A 13,087-nucleotide genomic window follows, 5' to 3' on the forward strand; every position below is an offset into this window, starting at 1 on the left:
AGAAGATAAGTAGCACCTTGTCTCAACCACTAGGTATCCTAGGAGAAGATACGTAGCATCTTGTCTCAACCACTAGGTATCCTAGGAGAAGATAAGTAGCATCTTGTCTCAACCACTAGGTATCCTAGGAGAAGATAAGTAGCATCTTGTCTCAACCACTAGGTATCCTAGGAGAAGATAAGTAGCACCTTGTCTCAACCACTAGGTATCCTAGGAGAAGATACGTAGCATCTTGTCTCAACCACTAGGTATCCTAGGAGAAGATAAGTAGCACCTTGTCTCAACCACTAGGTATCCTAGGAGAAGATAAGTAGAATCTTGTCTCAACCACTAGGTATCCTAGGAGAAGATAAGTAGCATCTTATCCATACACTGAGCTTCACTTCAAATGTCAGAGGTAAGTAGCGTACCAGAGGAGTCTGGTACAGGTCATCTTGTTCTCGTTCTGAGAATATCCACCTGAGAATCATGTCCTCTTTTCTAACTCTCACTGTGAGAGTTATTAGAGAGAGGGTAGTGTCTGAATGGTGTCATGTTTTTAGAGAGAGGGTAGTGTCTGAATGGTGTCATGTTATTAGAGAGAGGGTCGTGTCTGAATGGTGTCATGTTATTAGAGAGAGGGTCGTGTCTGAATGGTGTCATGTTTTTAGAGAGAGGGTAGTGTCTGAATGGTGTCATGTTTTTAGAGAGAGGGTCGGGTCTGAATGGTGTCATGTTTTTAGAGAGAGGGTCGTGTCTGAATGGTGTCATGTTATTAGAGAGAGGGTGGTGTCTGAATGGTGTCATGTTATTAGAGAGAGGGTGGTGTCTGAGAGACAGGCAGGAGCCTGATAGGCCTGGGGAGTGATTGACAGCTGGGTGGATGTGATGACTTGCTACACAGTGGGTCTAAAGACAGGGTTGACAGTGATGGATGTTACTGACTAACAACACCCTCCACCTCACCAGGCTTCCACTAACACTCAGTACAACCTGATGTTACTGACTAACAACACCCTCCACCTCACCAGGCTTCCACTAACACTCAGTACAACCTGATGTTACTGACTAACAACACCCTCCACCTCACCAGGCTTCCACTAACACTCAATACAACCTGATGTTACTGACTAACAACACCCTCCACCTCACCAGGCTTCCACTAACACTCAGTACAACCTGATGTTACTGACTAACAACACCCTCCACCTCACCAGGCTTCCACTAACACTCAGTACAACCTGATGTTACTGACTAACAACACCCTCCACCTCACCAGGCTTCCACTAACACTCAGTACAACCTGATGTTACTGACTAACAACACCCTCCACCTCACCAGGCTTCCACTAACACTCAGTACAACCTGATGTTACTGACTAACAACACCCTCCACCTCACCTGGCTTCCACTAACACTCAGTACAACCTGATGTTACTGACTAACAACACCCTCCACCCTCACCATTTACATTTTAGTCATTTAGCAGACGTTCTTATCCAGAGCGACTTACAGTTAGTGAGTGGATACATTATTATTTATTTTGTTCATACTGGCCCCCCGTGGGAATCGAACGCACAACCCTGGCGTTGCAAGCGCCATGCTCTACCAACTGAGCTACACCAGGCTCCCACTAACACTCAATACAACCTGCCTGGCTGGCTGCACACTTGAAACATTTTGAAGGCCAAACTTGAGAGGTGTGTGTGTGTGCGCAGGTGTGTGTGTGTGCGTGCGCGTGTTTGTGAGAGTGCGTGCGTGCTGGGAATGATATAATTATGATTAGTATAATTGTATTGCTGTGAATGTAGCAATATCATTTTTGTAATTAGGGGAAAGTTCAACCCCATGTCAAAGTCATTTTCATGTATTTCAATTACCCCCAAAATTCCAACTCGATGACCCTATGTGAGTCCCAAAAGGGATCCTATTACCTTTATAGTGCACTAGAGTCCATTATAGTGCACTAGTGTTGACCAGGGCCCTATGGGAATAGGCTGCCTTTTGGGACACAGGCTACACAGTCTCAGTGTTTCAGCTGCAGTAGAAATAATGTGAAGTAGTGTGATGTCTTAGTTCTAAATGACCTAGCCTTAATCATGGGGACACCCTTGGCTCTGCATACTCACTATAGATTAAGGAAATCCTACAACCCTTAAGTAGGAAATGCATAAACCTCATCAGATAGGAGATGATTGTGGACTACAGGAAAAAAAAAGAGGACTGAGCACGCCCCCATTCTCATCGACGGGGCTGTAGTGGAACAGGTTGAGAGCTTCAAGTTCCTTGGTGTACACATCACCAACAAACTATCATGGTCCAAACACACCAAGACAGACGTGAAGAGGGCACGACAAAGCTATTCCCCCTCAGGAGACTGAAAAGATTTGGCATGGGTCCTCAGATCCTCAAAAAGTTCTACAGCTGCACCATCGAGAGCATCCTGACTGGTTGCATCACCGCCTTGTATGGCAACTGCTCGGCCTCCGACCACAAGGCACTACAGAGGGTAGTGCGTACGGCCCAGTACATCACTGGGGCCAAGCTTCCTGCCATCCAGGACCTCTATACCAGGCGGTGTCAGAAGAAGACCCTCAAAATTGTCAAAGACTCCAGCCACCCTAGTCATAGACTGTTCTCTCTGCTACCACACGGCAAGTGGTACCAGAGTGCCAAGTCTAGGTCAAAAAGGCTTCTCAACAGCTTCTACCCCCAAGCCATAAGACTCCTGAACAGCTAATCATTGCTACCCGGACTATTTGCACTGCCCCCCCACCCCCACCCCCATCTTTTACGCTGCTGCTACTCTGTTTATTATTTATGCATAGTCACTTTAACTCTACCCACATGTACATATTACCTCAATTACCTCGACTAGCCGGTGCCCCCGCACATTGACTCTGCACCGGTACCCCCCTGTATATAGCCTCCCTACTGTTATTTTATTTTACTGCTGCTCTTTAGGTATTTGCTTTTATTTTTTTTTACTTAACACTTTTTAAAAAAAAATCTTTAAATAATGCACTGTTGGTTAAGGGCTTGTAATTAAGCATTTCACTGTAATGTCTGCACCTGTTGTATTCGGCGCATGTGGCAAATACAATTTGATTTGATGAGAAGTATTAACTTACAGTCTGCTGAGGCCCCCTCCCTTGTACAGAACATTGAGCCTCTGAGATTTCTCAACCCTCAGTCAACCATCTAAATCAGTGGTCACCAATCTTGTCGGATCACCAAACATTTCTGTAGAAAAGCCAACAAAAAAGGCTTGCGCTCCTTTAAAAATGAAAAGATCAGAAGCCCTGCGCACCGGGGTAGTCAAAGTGTTCCCGTTTTGAACAATTTCATTTGTCTTTAAAGACAAACTCTGCCTACCTGTCGGACCGGGAGATCTGTGGCTAAATGGAGTGCGCCTATTGCGCTGGCCAATCCGATAGCTCAAATCACGGTCACTACAGTTTCTATAACCCCGGCCACAGCAACATTTCATACTAGCCTACGTGAGATTCATAACTTTTAAAACCTTGACCAGAGAGAAAGAGACTGTCAAAGAATACAGCAAAGAGCTGCTGTTATTATGAGTGAGTTCTAAGTTTTTATTCAGCACTGTCAACACTGTTTTTATTCAACACTATTACAAAACATAAAACATGCTTATCGCGACTTCCACTGGTGCTGCAATGAATGAGTAGCCAAGTGTATCGATAGCCCTGCGTTTTTATTGTTATTAGCAGCTCGTCGTGTCTACTAATGTAGATGAATATTTCACTTTCTCGGGTCCTAGGAACAACATTAATTTGTGCATGAGACGGATGCGGTGCTACTCGAGTTTCGCCATCAGGTGGAAGACGGTGTCCCCTCGCTCTGGTCATTCTCACCGGAGGAAAGGAATTGAGAGAGCAGCCAGGGCCAGTGAGAGGCGGACCCTCTGCTGCTCTCTCCCTCCCTCGGCTGAGACTAATGCCGTGTTCAAAACAACTGGGAACTTGGAACTAGGAAATCTCCGACTTCAGTGCGTTCATGACAACTGGGAACTCAGGGAAAAAATGACATTGAAATTAGAGAGAGAAATTACCATGGAGCTGTGTCTCTGAGTAGGCTTAATGTGAGAAAAATATCTGGTCTCTTCACAAAGGGAAATTGTTTTGTAAAGTTATACATGTTTGAAGGAGAAGGTAGTTTTATTCTACCAATATGATAATGCATTGTTGAGCATTATTGTCGCTAATATGGGAAGTTACTGTGACGTCATCAAATTGCGTCTCCTTGTGGTCACTGCTGGCGTTGCATGTACATGTGGGGGTTAGGACCTTCTAACAACAACGTCATAGATGTCAATCCGGCAGCATCAGGGTATTACAAATACAAGTATTTTAAATAAATACTGACAACATATACTTGTTAATATAAGACCATGTTTTATTCATGGTGTCTTTACAGTGTTGAAAACAAAATGGGAATACAACATGATTTAAAATCTCTCACAGAGAAACAACTTAAAAAAACATGGGGTTCATACACTCCACATTGATACAAAAAATAATACACACAAAAATACATTCATGTGAACTCATTGGACTAGCACATACATACACAGCATGATGTCATGATAATCCCTAAGGTTGCGAAAATTCTGGTAATTTTTTTAAAAAAATTCCCTGGTTTTCCAGAAATCCTGGTTGGAGAATTCCCCAGATTTCCTACTTATTCCCTCCTGGTCCAGGAATCTTCCAACCAGGGTTTCTAGGACTTTCACAACAGACCGCAAAAGGAACTGTGACCCACCACAGTCTCCATACCTATGAGCTCCCATTCTGCACATACAAACTGGAAATTCTTGATTTTTCTCCTCAAACCCATGCGCACTAACCACTACAAGAAAGCGATGGACATCCTTTCCACACAAAAAATACTTAATTGGTCAACAATTACACAACCACAGACTAAGGCCTAATGCATGATTCCAATGTTGCACTCAGGCTTTTGAGGACACACATTACCGACCGATAGCGCTATCCCAGTTTTTTTCTTCTTCTTCTGTTCTCTTATAGAAATGTGTTAACAAATTGTTACTTTGAAAGTCAACAGTAATGTTGGTTTTGTACCTGGGTGTAGAACCACAGTATTTGTTGTTTTTGTGTGTAACCAACAGTCACGTTGCGTTACAGGATCAACCTTGTTCACTGCCAACCTGCTATTACTGTTGGTCTAATATGACTGAGCAGTAGAACATGTTAAGCCTATAGATGAACTATATGACTGAGCAGTAGAATATGTTAAGCCTATAGATGTACTATATGACTGAGCAGTAGAATATGTTAAGCCTATAGATGAACTATATGACTGAGCAGTAGAATATGTTAAGCCTATAGATGTACTATATGACTGAGCAGTAGAATATGTTAAGCCTATAGATGTACTATATGACTGAGCAGTAGAATATGTTAAGCCTATAGATGTACTATATGACTGAGCAGTAGAATATGTTAAGCCTATAGATGTACTATATGACTGAGCAGTAGAATATGTTAAGCCTATAGATTAACTATATGACTGAGCAGTAGAATATGTTAAGCCTATAGATGTACTATATGACTGAGCAGTAGAATATGTTAAGCCTATAGATGAACTATATGACTGAGCAGTAGAATATGTTAAGCCTATAGATGAACTATATGACTGAGCAGTAGAACATGTTAAGCCTATAGATGAACTATATGACTGAGCAGTAGAATATGTTAAGCCTATAGATGTACTATATGACTGAGCAGTAGAACATGTTAAGCCTATAGATGAACTATATGACTGAGCAGTAGAATATGTTAAGCCTATAGATGAACTATATGACTGAGCAGTAGAATATGTTAAGCCTATAGATGAACTATATGACTGAGCAGTAGAATATGTTAAGCCTATAGATGTACTATATGACTGAGCAGTAGAATATGTTAAGCCTATAGATGTACTATATATAAAAACTACTAATGTGGAATAATGCTTTCTGTACTACACGCAGGCCTAAACAACACGCTTGTATCATGACAGGCCTGCATTTTCTGTACTGTTGGGCTATATACAGTCAGATTAGATACCACATTCTGGACTGTTGGGCTATATACAGTCAGATTAGATACCACATTCATGTGTTGGGCTATATACAGTCAGAATAGATACCACATTATGTACTGTTGGGCTATATACAGTCAGATTAGATACCACATTCTGGACTGTTGGGCTATATACAGTCAGATTAGATACCACATTCTGGACTGTTAGGCTATATACAGTCAGATTAGATACCACATTCATGTGTTGGGCTATATACAGTCAGAATAGATACCACATTATGTACTGTTGGGCTATATACAGTCAGATTAGTTACCACATTCTGGACTGTTGGGCTATATACAGTCAGATTAGATACCACATTCATGTGTTGGGCTATATACAGTCAGATTAGATACCACATTCTGTACCTTTGGGCTATATACAGTCAGATTGGATACCACATTTATGTGTTGGGCTATATACAGTCAGATTAGATACCACATTCTGTACTGTTGGGCTATATACAGTCAGATTAGATACCACATTCTGGACTGTTGGGCTATATACAGTCAGATTAGATACCACATTCTGGACTGTTGGGCTATATACAGTCAGATTAGATATCACATTATGTGTTGGGCTATATACAGTCAGATTAGATAACACATTCTGGACTGTTGGGCTATATACAGTCAGATTAGATATCACATTATGTGTTGGGCTATATACAGTCAGATTAGATACCACATTCTGTACCTTTGGGCTATATACAGTCAGATTGGATACCACATTTATGTGTTGGGCTATATACAGTCAGATTAGATACCACATTCTGTACTGTTGGGCTATATACAGTCAGATTAGATACCACATTTATGTGTTGGGCTATATACAGTCAGATTAGATACCACATTCTGTACTGTTGGGCTATATACAGTCAGATTAGATACCACATTCTGTACTGTTGGGCTATATACAGTCAGATTAGATACCACATTTATGTGTTGGGCTATATACAGTCAGATTAGATACCACATTCTGTACTGTTGGGCTATATACAGTCAGATTAGATACCACATTATGTACTGTTGGGCTATATACAGTCAGATTAGATACCACATTCTGTACTGTTGGGCTATATACAGTCAGATTAGATACCACATTCTGTACTGTTGGGCTATATACAGTCAGATTAGATACCACATTTATGTGTTGGGATATATATATAGCCAGATTAGATACTACATTTATGTGTCGGACTCAAAATACTGTTTACAACCGAATACCACCAACCGTTACAATTCCGATAAATGTTTTTTGAGATCAAAGTCAGAATACTTCCACACTATGCACTATTTACACAATTGGCTATATTTACATTTACATAATTTAGCAGACGCTCTTATCCAGAGCGACTTACAAATTGGTATCAGGTGATAAAAGTTATATTGAATAGACAACCTGTTTTACTCCAAACACGTGTAATAGTTGATTTATTCATTTACGGATTCCTTCTTACTGTTAGGATCCAGTCGCCTTCATTATTCTGTCACATATGACTCCCATCCCAAACGGCACCCTATTCCCTATGTAGTGCACTACTTTTGTCCAGGGCCCATAGGTATGGGGGTGCCATTTGAGACGCAGTCCATATGACTGGATGGTGAGGTCACACATAGAAACTGTATTACTCCATGCAACATCTTTATGGTTATATGGTTGTTATTATTGTATGAAATTGAGATGTTATCTGCATGAAATGCAGGCATATCAATTCTTATAGTAATTGGTTTTATGTAAAGCCAATCTCTTTATACGGCCAGTCTCTCTTGGCCAGTCTCTCTCTGTCAGAGAGTGTTGCGTGACCTTGTTACATAGTCATAGGCATATTCATTCTTCTAGGAATTGGTTTTATATAAAGCCAGTCTCTCTCCAATCGGAGAGTGGTCGTGATGAGTGAGTTTGATATTGCTGCAGCATTTAGTACAGCACATATTTGTGGCGAGTGGCCTCGTTCAGATAGTCATCCTGTAATACTGTTCAACCCTGACGAACAAAAGGTGAGTGACTCTTTCATTTACTCTACTGAACGTTAAGCCCACTTAGACGCCAATGAATCACATTTTATGGAGACGTTCTAAGAATTCACTGTATAGAACATAATTAATTCACTTCATAGAATGTTCAAGACTCAAATATTTCGTAGAACGTTGCAGTCTCTCCCTGAAAGACCTCTGATAGGGAGAACTGTATCTGTAACTATCGCTTAGTTTCACTGGGTTCCAGACTAGAACACTCTGAAACATTCTAGAACATGACCTCCTCACAGCTTCCATAGTCGCTCTCCACCATGTCAGAACCGTTGTAGCAGCGAGAGTTCCGTCCTGCATGCCCAGCCTGCTGGGGTGGAGGGGGAGGAGGAGGGGAGTTACAGTCAGCATAGGACGGCATGGCAACACTGAGGCGCATGCTGAGGCGCCGGTAGCCTGACGACACATTGTCCATGCTGTGCGCATGTTGCGTCGGATAGTAACTGATGGCAGTGTACTCGTTGGGGCACTGAGAGCTGGGCAAGGGAAGACCGTCAGGCCCCAGGAAGTCATCCAGGTTCTGGTTACTGTAGCAGGGGGGCAAGGGAGCGCGGCGGTCAGAGCGCTCCAGGGGAAACGGGAATCCGCCGAAGCGAGAGTTTCTACGTGAGTCTATTGATGCGGTCACAGAGCCATAGGTGTCCTCCACGATGTCGAACTGGGGAAACTCCTGGACCTGGGGGTACTCTTGGACCAAGGGGGTGGGTCGACCGTAGTAGTCAGGATCAGCAGGGTAGACTGCATGGCAGGGAGAAGAGAGAGATACACTCATTATCATTCACTATAGTCCTTCAGTATAATCGCCTTTAAGAGGATCTTCATACTAATGTTCAAAGTGTCCTTGTCGTTTTATAAAAGTCCTAAATCTCATTATAGGTAAGGTGTTATAACCTTTGAGTGATGAAAAACCTATTAAAATTCAACACCATGACACTTATCGTCTGCAGGAACTGCCTGCCTGACCAGACTATTGCTCACCACCACATGCTCTGTATGTTTCACAACTGATCATGGATTACATTCATGTATGGATGAGTAACCTCCATTATGTTGATCTAAAGGACAAAGTGAGAAGGAGGATAATATGTATAATGCTTTGCTATATCCTCCTCATCTCCAGATCATTCACCTTCAGACACTTTACCTCTTGGGTGTCTCATCGGTCACGTCAATGAAATGCGGTCACTTGTTGTTGGATAAAGTGAAGACAGGCCCGGCAGGTCGAGTAAGCTACTACCACAGTAATTACCACAGCTATTACCACAGCTATTACCACAGTTATCACCACAGCTTTTACCACAGTTATCACCACAGCTATTACCACAGTTATCACCACAGTTATCACCACAGCTATTACCACAGCTATTACCACAGCTATTACCACAGTTATCACCACAGCTACTACCACAGTTATCACCACAGTTATCACCACAGCTATTACCACAGCTATTACCACAGCTATTACCACAGTTATCACCACAGCTACTACCACAGTTATCACCACAGTTATCACCACAGCTATTACCACAGCTTTTACCACAGCTATTACCACAGCTTTTACCACAGCTATTACCACAGTTATCACCACAGCTTTTACCACAGCTATTACCACAGTTATCACCACAGTTATCACCACAGCTATTACCACAGCTATTACCACAGTTATCACCACAGCTACTACCACAGTTATCACCACAGTTATCACCACAGCTTTTACCACAGCTATTACCACAGTTATCACCACAGTTATCACCACAGCTATTACCACAGCTTTTACCACAGCTATTACCACAGTTATCACCACAGCTTTTACCACAGCTATTACCACAGTTAGCACCACAGCTTTTACCACAGCTATTACCACAGTTAGCACCACAGCTTTTACCACAGTTGTCAATAAAGTAAAAACTCAGACAGTTATCTTAAAGTATCTACTCCAAGTTCCCCTCTGGGGATTATGAACGTTTATTCAATTAACTCACCTTCATAGTCCTGATCCCAGTGGTGTTTCCTGTTGGACTCATTGTCAGATCTGGATGAAGGTGGAGGAGGGAGGTTGGGGGCCACACTACACACCACAGGCCCTTGTGGCTTCTGGTTCCCGGCCCTTAGGCTTACCTGGGACCCCAGCCCCACGTCTATCTGGCTGCAAGGCCTCAGAGATCTGAAGGGACTGTGTATGTTATCCAGGTCGTTACCAGAACCCATCAGCGTGTTCATCTCTATTGGGCTGACTTTTGGAGTGTTGGCCATCATGGATTTGGCCAGACTGGGTTGGAAGTAACCGTTGGAGTCCTGAACACAGACAGGCTTCTTCTTCTGTTGGACATAGCGTTTGCGGACGCAGACGAAGACACCGACCAGGAAGAAAACCCCCGTCAAGCTGGCACAGATCTCCACTATCTCGATGTAGCCCAGCCCGGCGGACACCTGTATTGATGAGGAGACAGGACACCTTTTGGTTAGCTTTACTCAGGGCCAGCTAAGAGAGAGATTTGTTTGGGTTGTGGGCCCCCTAGAGGCCGGGGGCCCTAAGTGACCGATTTTGTCATTTATGCCTGGAGCCGGCCCTCCAGGGGTGAAGTTTCCTGTAGGTACAGGTCTAGGATCAGCCTCCCCTCCCCCAATCCTAACCTTTACCATTTGTGGGGGAAATGCAAAAACTGACCCAAGATCAGCATCTAGGGCAACTTCTCCCTCCTCCTACTTAAACCAGATATGTTACACAGAGCGTTACGGGTACTGCAGTTTAGCATGGTACAATACAACAACCTCTCCCTCAACGTGACCAAGACAAAGGAGATGATTGTGGACTACAGGAAAAAAAAGAGGACTGAGCACGCCCCCCATTCTAAACGACGGGGCTGTAGTGGAACAGGTTGAGAGCTTCAAGTTCCTTGGTGTCCACATCACCAACGAACTATCATGGTCCAAACACACCAAGACAGTCGTGAAGAGGGCACGACAAAGCCTATTCCCCCTCAGGAGACTGAAAAGATTTGGCATGGGTCCTCAGATCCTCAAAAAATTCTACAGCTGCACCATCGAGAGCATCCTGACTGGTTGCATCACCGCCTGGTATGGCAACTGCTTGGCCTCCGACCGCAAGGCACTACAGAGGGTAGTGCGTACGGCCCAGTACATCACTGGGGCCAAGCTTCCTGCCATCCAGGACCTCTATACCAGGCGGTGTCAGAGGAAGGCCCTCAAAATTGTCAAAGACTCCAGCCACCCTAGTCATAGACTGTTCTCCCTGCTACCGCACGGCAAGCGGTACCGGAGTGCCAAGTCTAGGTCCAAAAGACTTCTCAACAGCTTCTACCCCCAAGCCATAAGACTCCTGAACAGCTAATCATGGCTACCCGGACTATTTGCACTGCCCCCCCACCCCATCCTTTTTACGCTGCTGCTACTCTGTTAATTATTTATGCATAGTCACTTTAACTCTACCCACATGTACATATTACTTCAACTATCTCAACTAGCCGGTGCCCCCGCACATTGACTCTGCACCGGTACCCCCCTGTATATATAGCCTCCCTACTGTTATTTTATTTTACTTCTGCTCTTTTTTTCTCAACACTTTTTTTGTTGTTGTTTTATTTTTGTTAAAAATAAATGCACTGTTGGTTAAGGGCTGTAAGTAAGCATTTCACTGTAATGTCTGCACCTGTTGTATTCGGCGCATGTGACCAATACAATTTGATTTGATTTGATTTGATTTACAATACCTGGGGCAGAGGGTCGCAGTGGATGGAGCCCCCAGAGAAGGTACAGTCGTACCCTCCTGGACACGGGTTGGGGGAGCATCCGTCGATTAGGCTCTGACACCTAAAGAAGAAGAATACTTTATTGTCCATTATCTTGCAGAGAACGGAAAGGAGGCTTTTTGTTTTCAGTATAATTCACTCAAGGAAGGAAGGAGGACAAGCAACAGATTTAGGCTGAATCAGTTTGGGGATATTGAAATGTACAAAATGCTATTCTCCAGCCCCTGAGCCAATCCGACTAGGATTACAGCACGGATAACATTTTCCATGACTCAGAACAACTGTACTATATGGTAGGTAGGGATATCTTAAAGAGAAACGTGAACACCATCATTAATAAAAGGTGGTATTAGGAGCAGAATATTGTGTGGGCCTTTTTGTCCTAAACATGTGAACATTAATCGTCATCGGAGCAGTGTGTGGGGGGGGAAACTAACAGTGTGTTAGTACGGAGGCTGCAGGAATGGGAGGGATAGCTATGTGAGAGATAGGCACACCTGCTTCCAGTCATATGCAGTTGGCAGTTGCAGATGTAACCTTGACTCTTTGGCATGCACACCCCACCGTGGGCGCAGGGCTGTGAGACACAGGGGTTGTTGTCCAGCTCACAGCGGGGACCATGGAATGGCTCTGGACAGCTGCAGCGGAACCCTGGAGGGTAAACAAACATATAAACAGGAAGCGCGATCAGCCTACTGAAGATGGTCAAAGTTCTAGAACTCCATAAAAGTTCTCTTACTCTCTTAGTAACAGCAGAGGGATTCTAATGAAGGATAGGATGCAAACTATTTCAAAAAGTGGAATATAAGGTAGAGAGTTTTGTAAAGAAAGTTTGGTTACATCCAGTTGTCGTGGGGCCTGGTTAACTACTCTATTTGAACTTCCCTGAAGAACAATTGTGATAATATTTTATAGACTACAGGACACCTCCAATCTGTTCAGACACTGTAGTTTGTCGAACACTGTATTCTCATATTGGGGATTGAATGTCCACCCTCGCAGAGGGAAAAATCAGTTGTTGTTGAAGGGATGCTAGACAATGTAGCATAAGTATACTATAGGTACATCTCCGAACAAATATCAATAAACAACACTGACATTTTCTCTAAACCTGTAGGCTTTGTTGCTACGTGTTGTTCGCAATAAACAGCATATTATTCACATGCTACGTGTTGTTCGCAATAAACAGCATATTATTCAC

The 13,087-nt window shown here is 43.3% G+C and overlaps 1 protein-coding gene across 1 annotated transcript in view; it reads right to left on the reverse strand.

Moving 5' to 3' along the window:
• Positions 1 to 4,373: 4,373 nt before the first annotated feature.
• Positions 4,374 to 13,087, reverse strand: part of LOC121530835 (protocadherin Fat 2) — a 76,449-nt gene continuing 67,735 nt past the window's right edge. Inside the window, exons 25-28 of the mRNA XM_041836102.2 lie at positions 12,384 to 12,537; positions 11,848 to 11,947; positions 10,099 to 10,546; positions 4,374 to 8,854 (exon numbers count right to left, since the gene is read on the reverse strand). Coding sequence (XP_041692036.1) covers positions 8,334 to 8,854; positions 10,099 to 10,546; positions 11,848 to 11,947; positions 12,384 to 12,537 — 1,223 coding nt within the window. The 3' untranslated portion in view covers positions 4,374 to 8,333. The remainder of the gene's footprint in view (positions 8,855 to 10,098; positions 10,547 to 11,847; positions 11,948 to 12,383; positions 12,538 to 13,087) is intronic.

The sequence above is a fragment of the Coregonus clupeaformis genome, chromosome 2, assembly GCF_020615455.1.
Source record: "Coregonus clupeaformis isolate EN_2021a chromosome 2, ASM2061545v1, whole genome shotgun sequence".
Taxonomy (NCBI): Eukaryota; Metazoa; Chordata; class Actinopteri; order Salmoniformes; family Salmonidae; genus Coregonus; species Coregonus clupeaformis.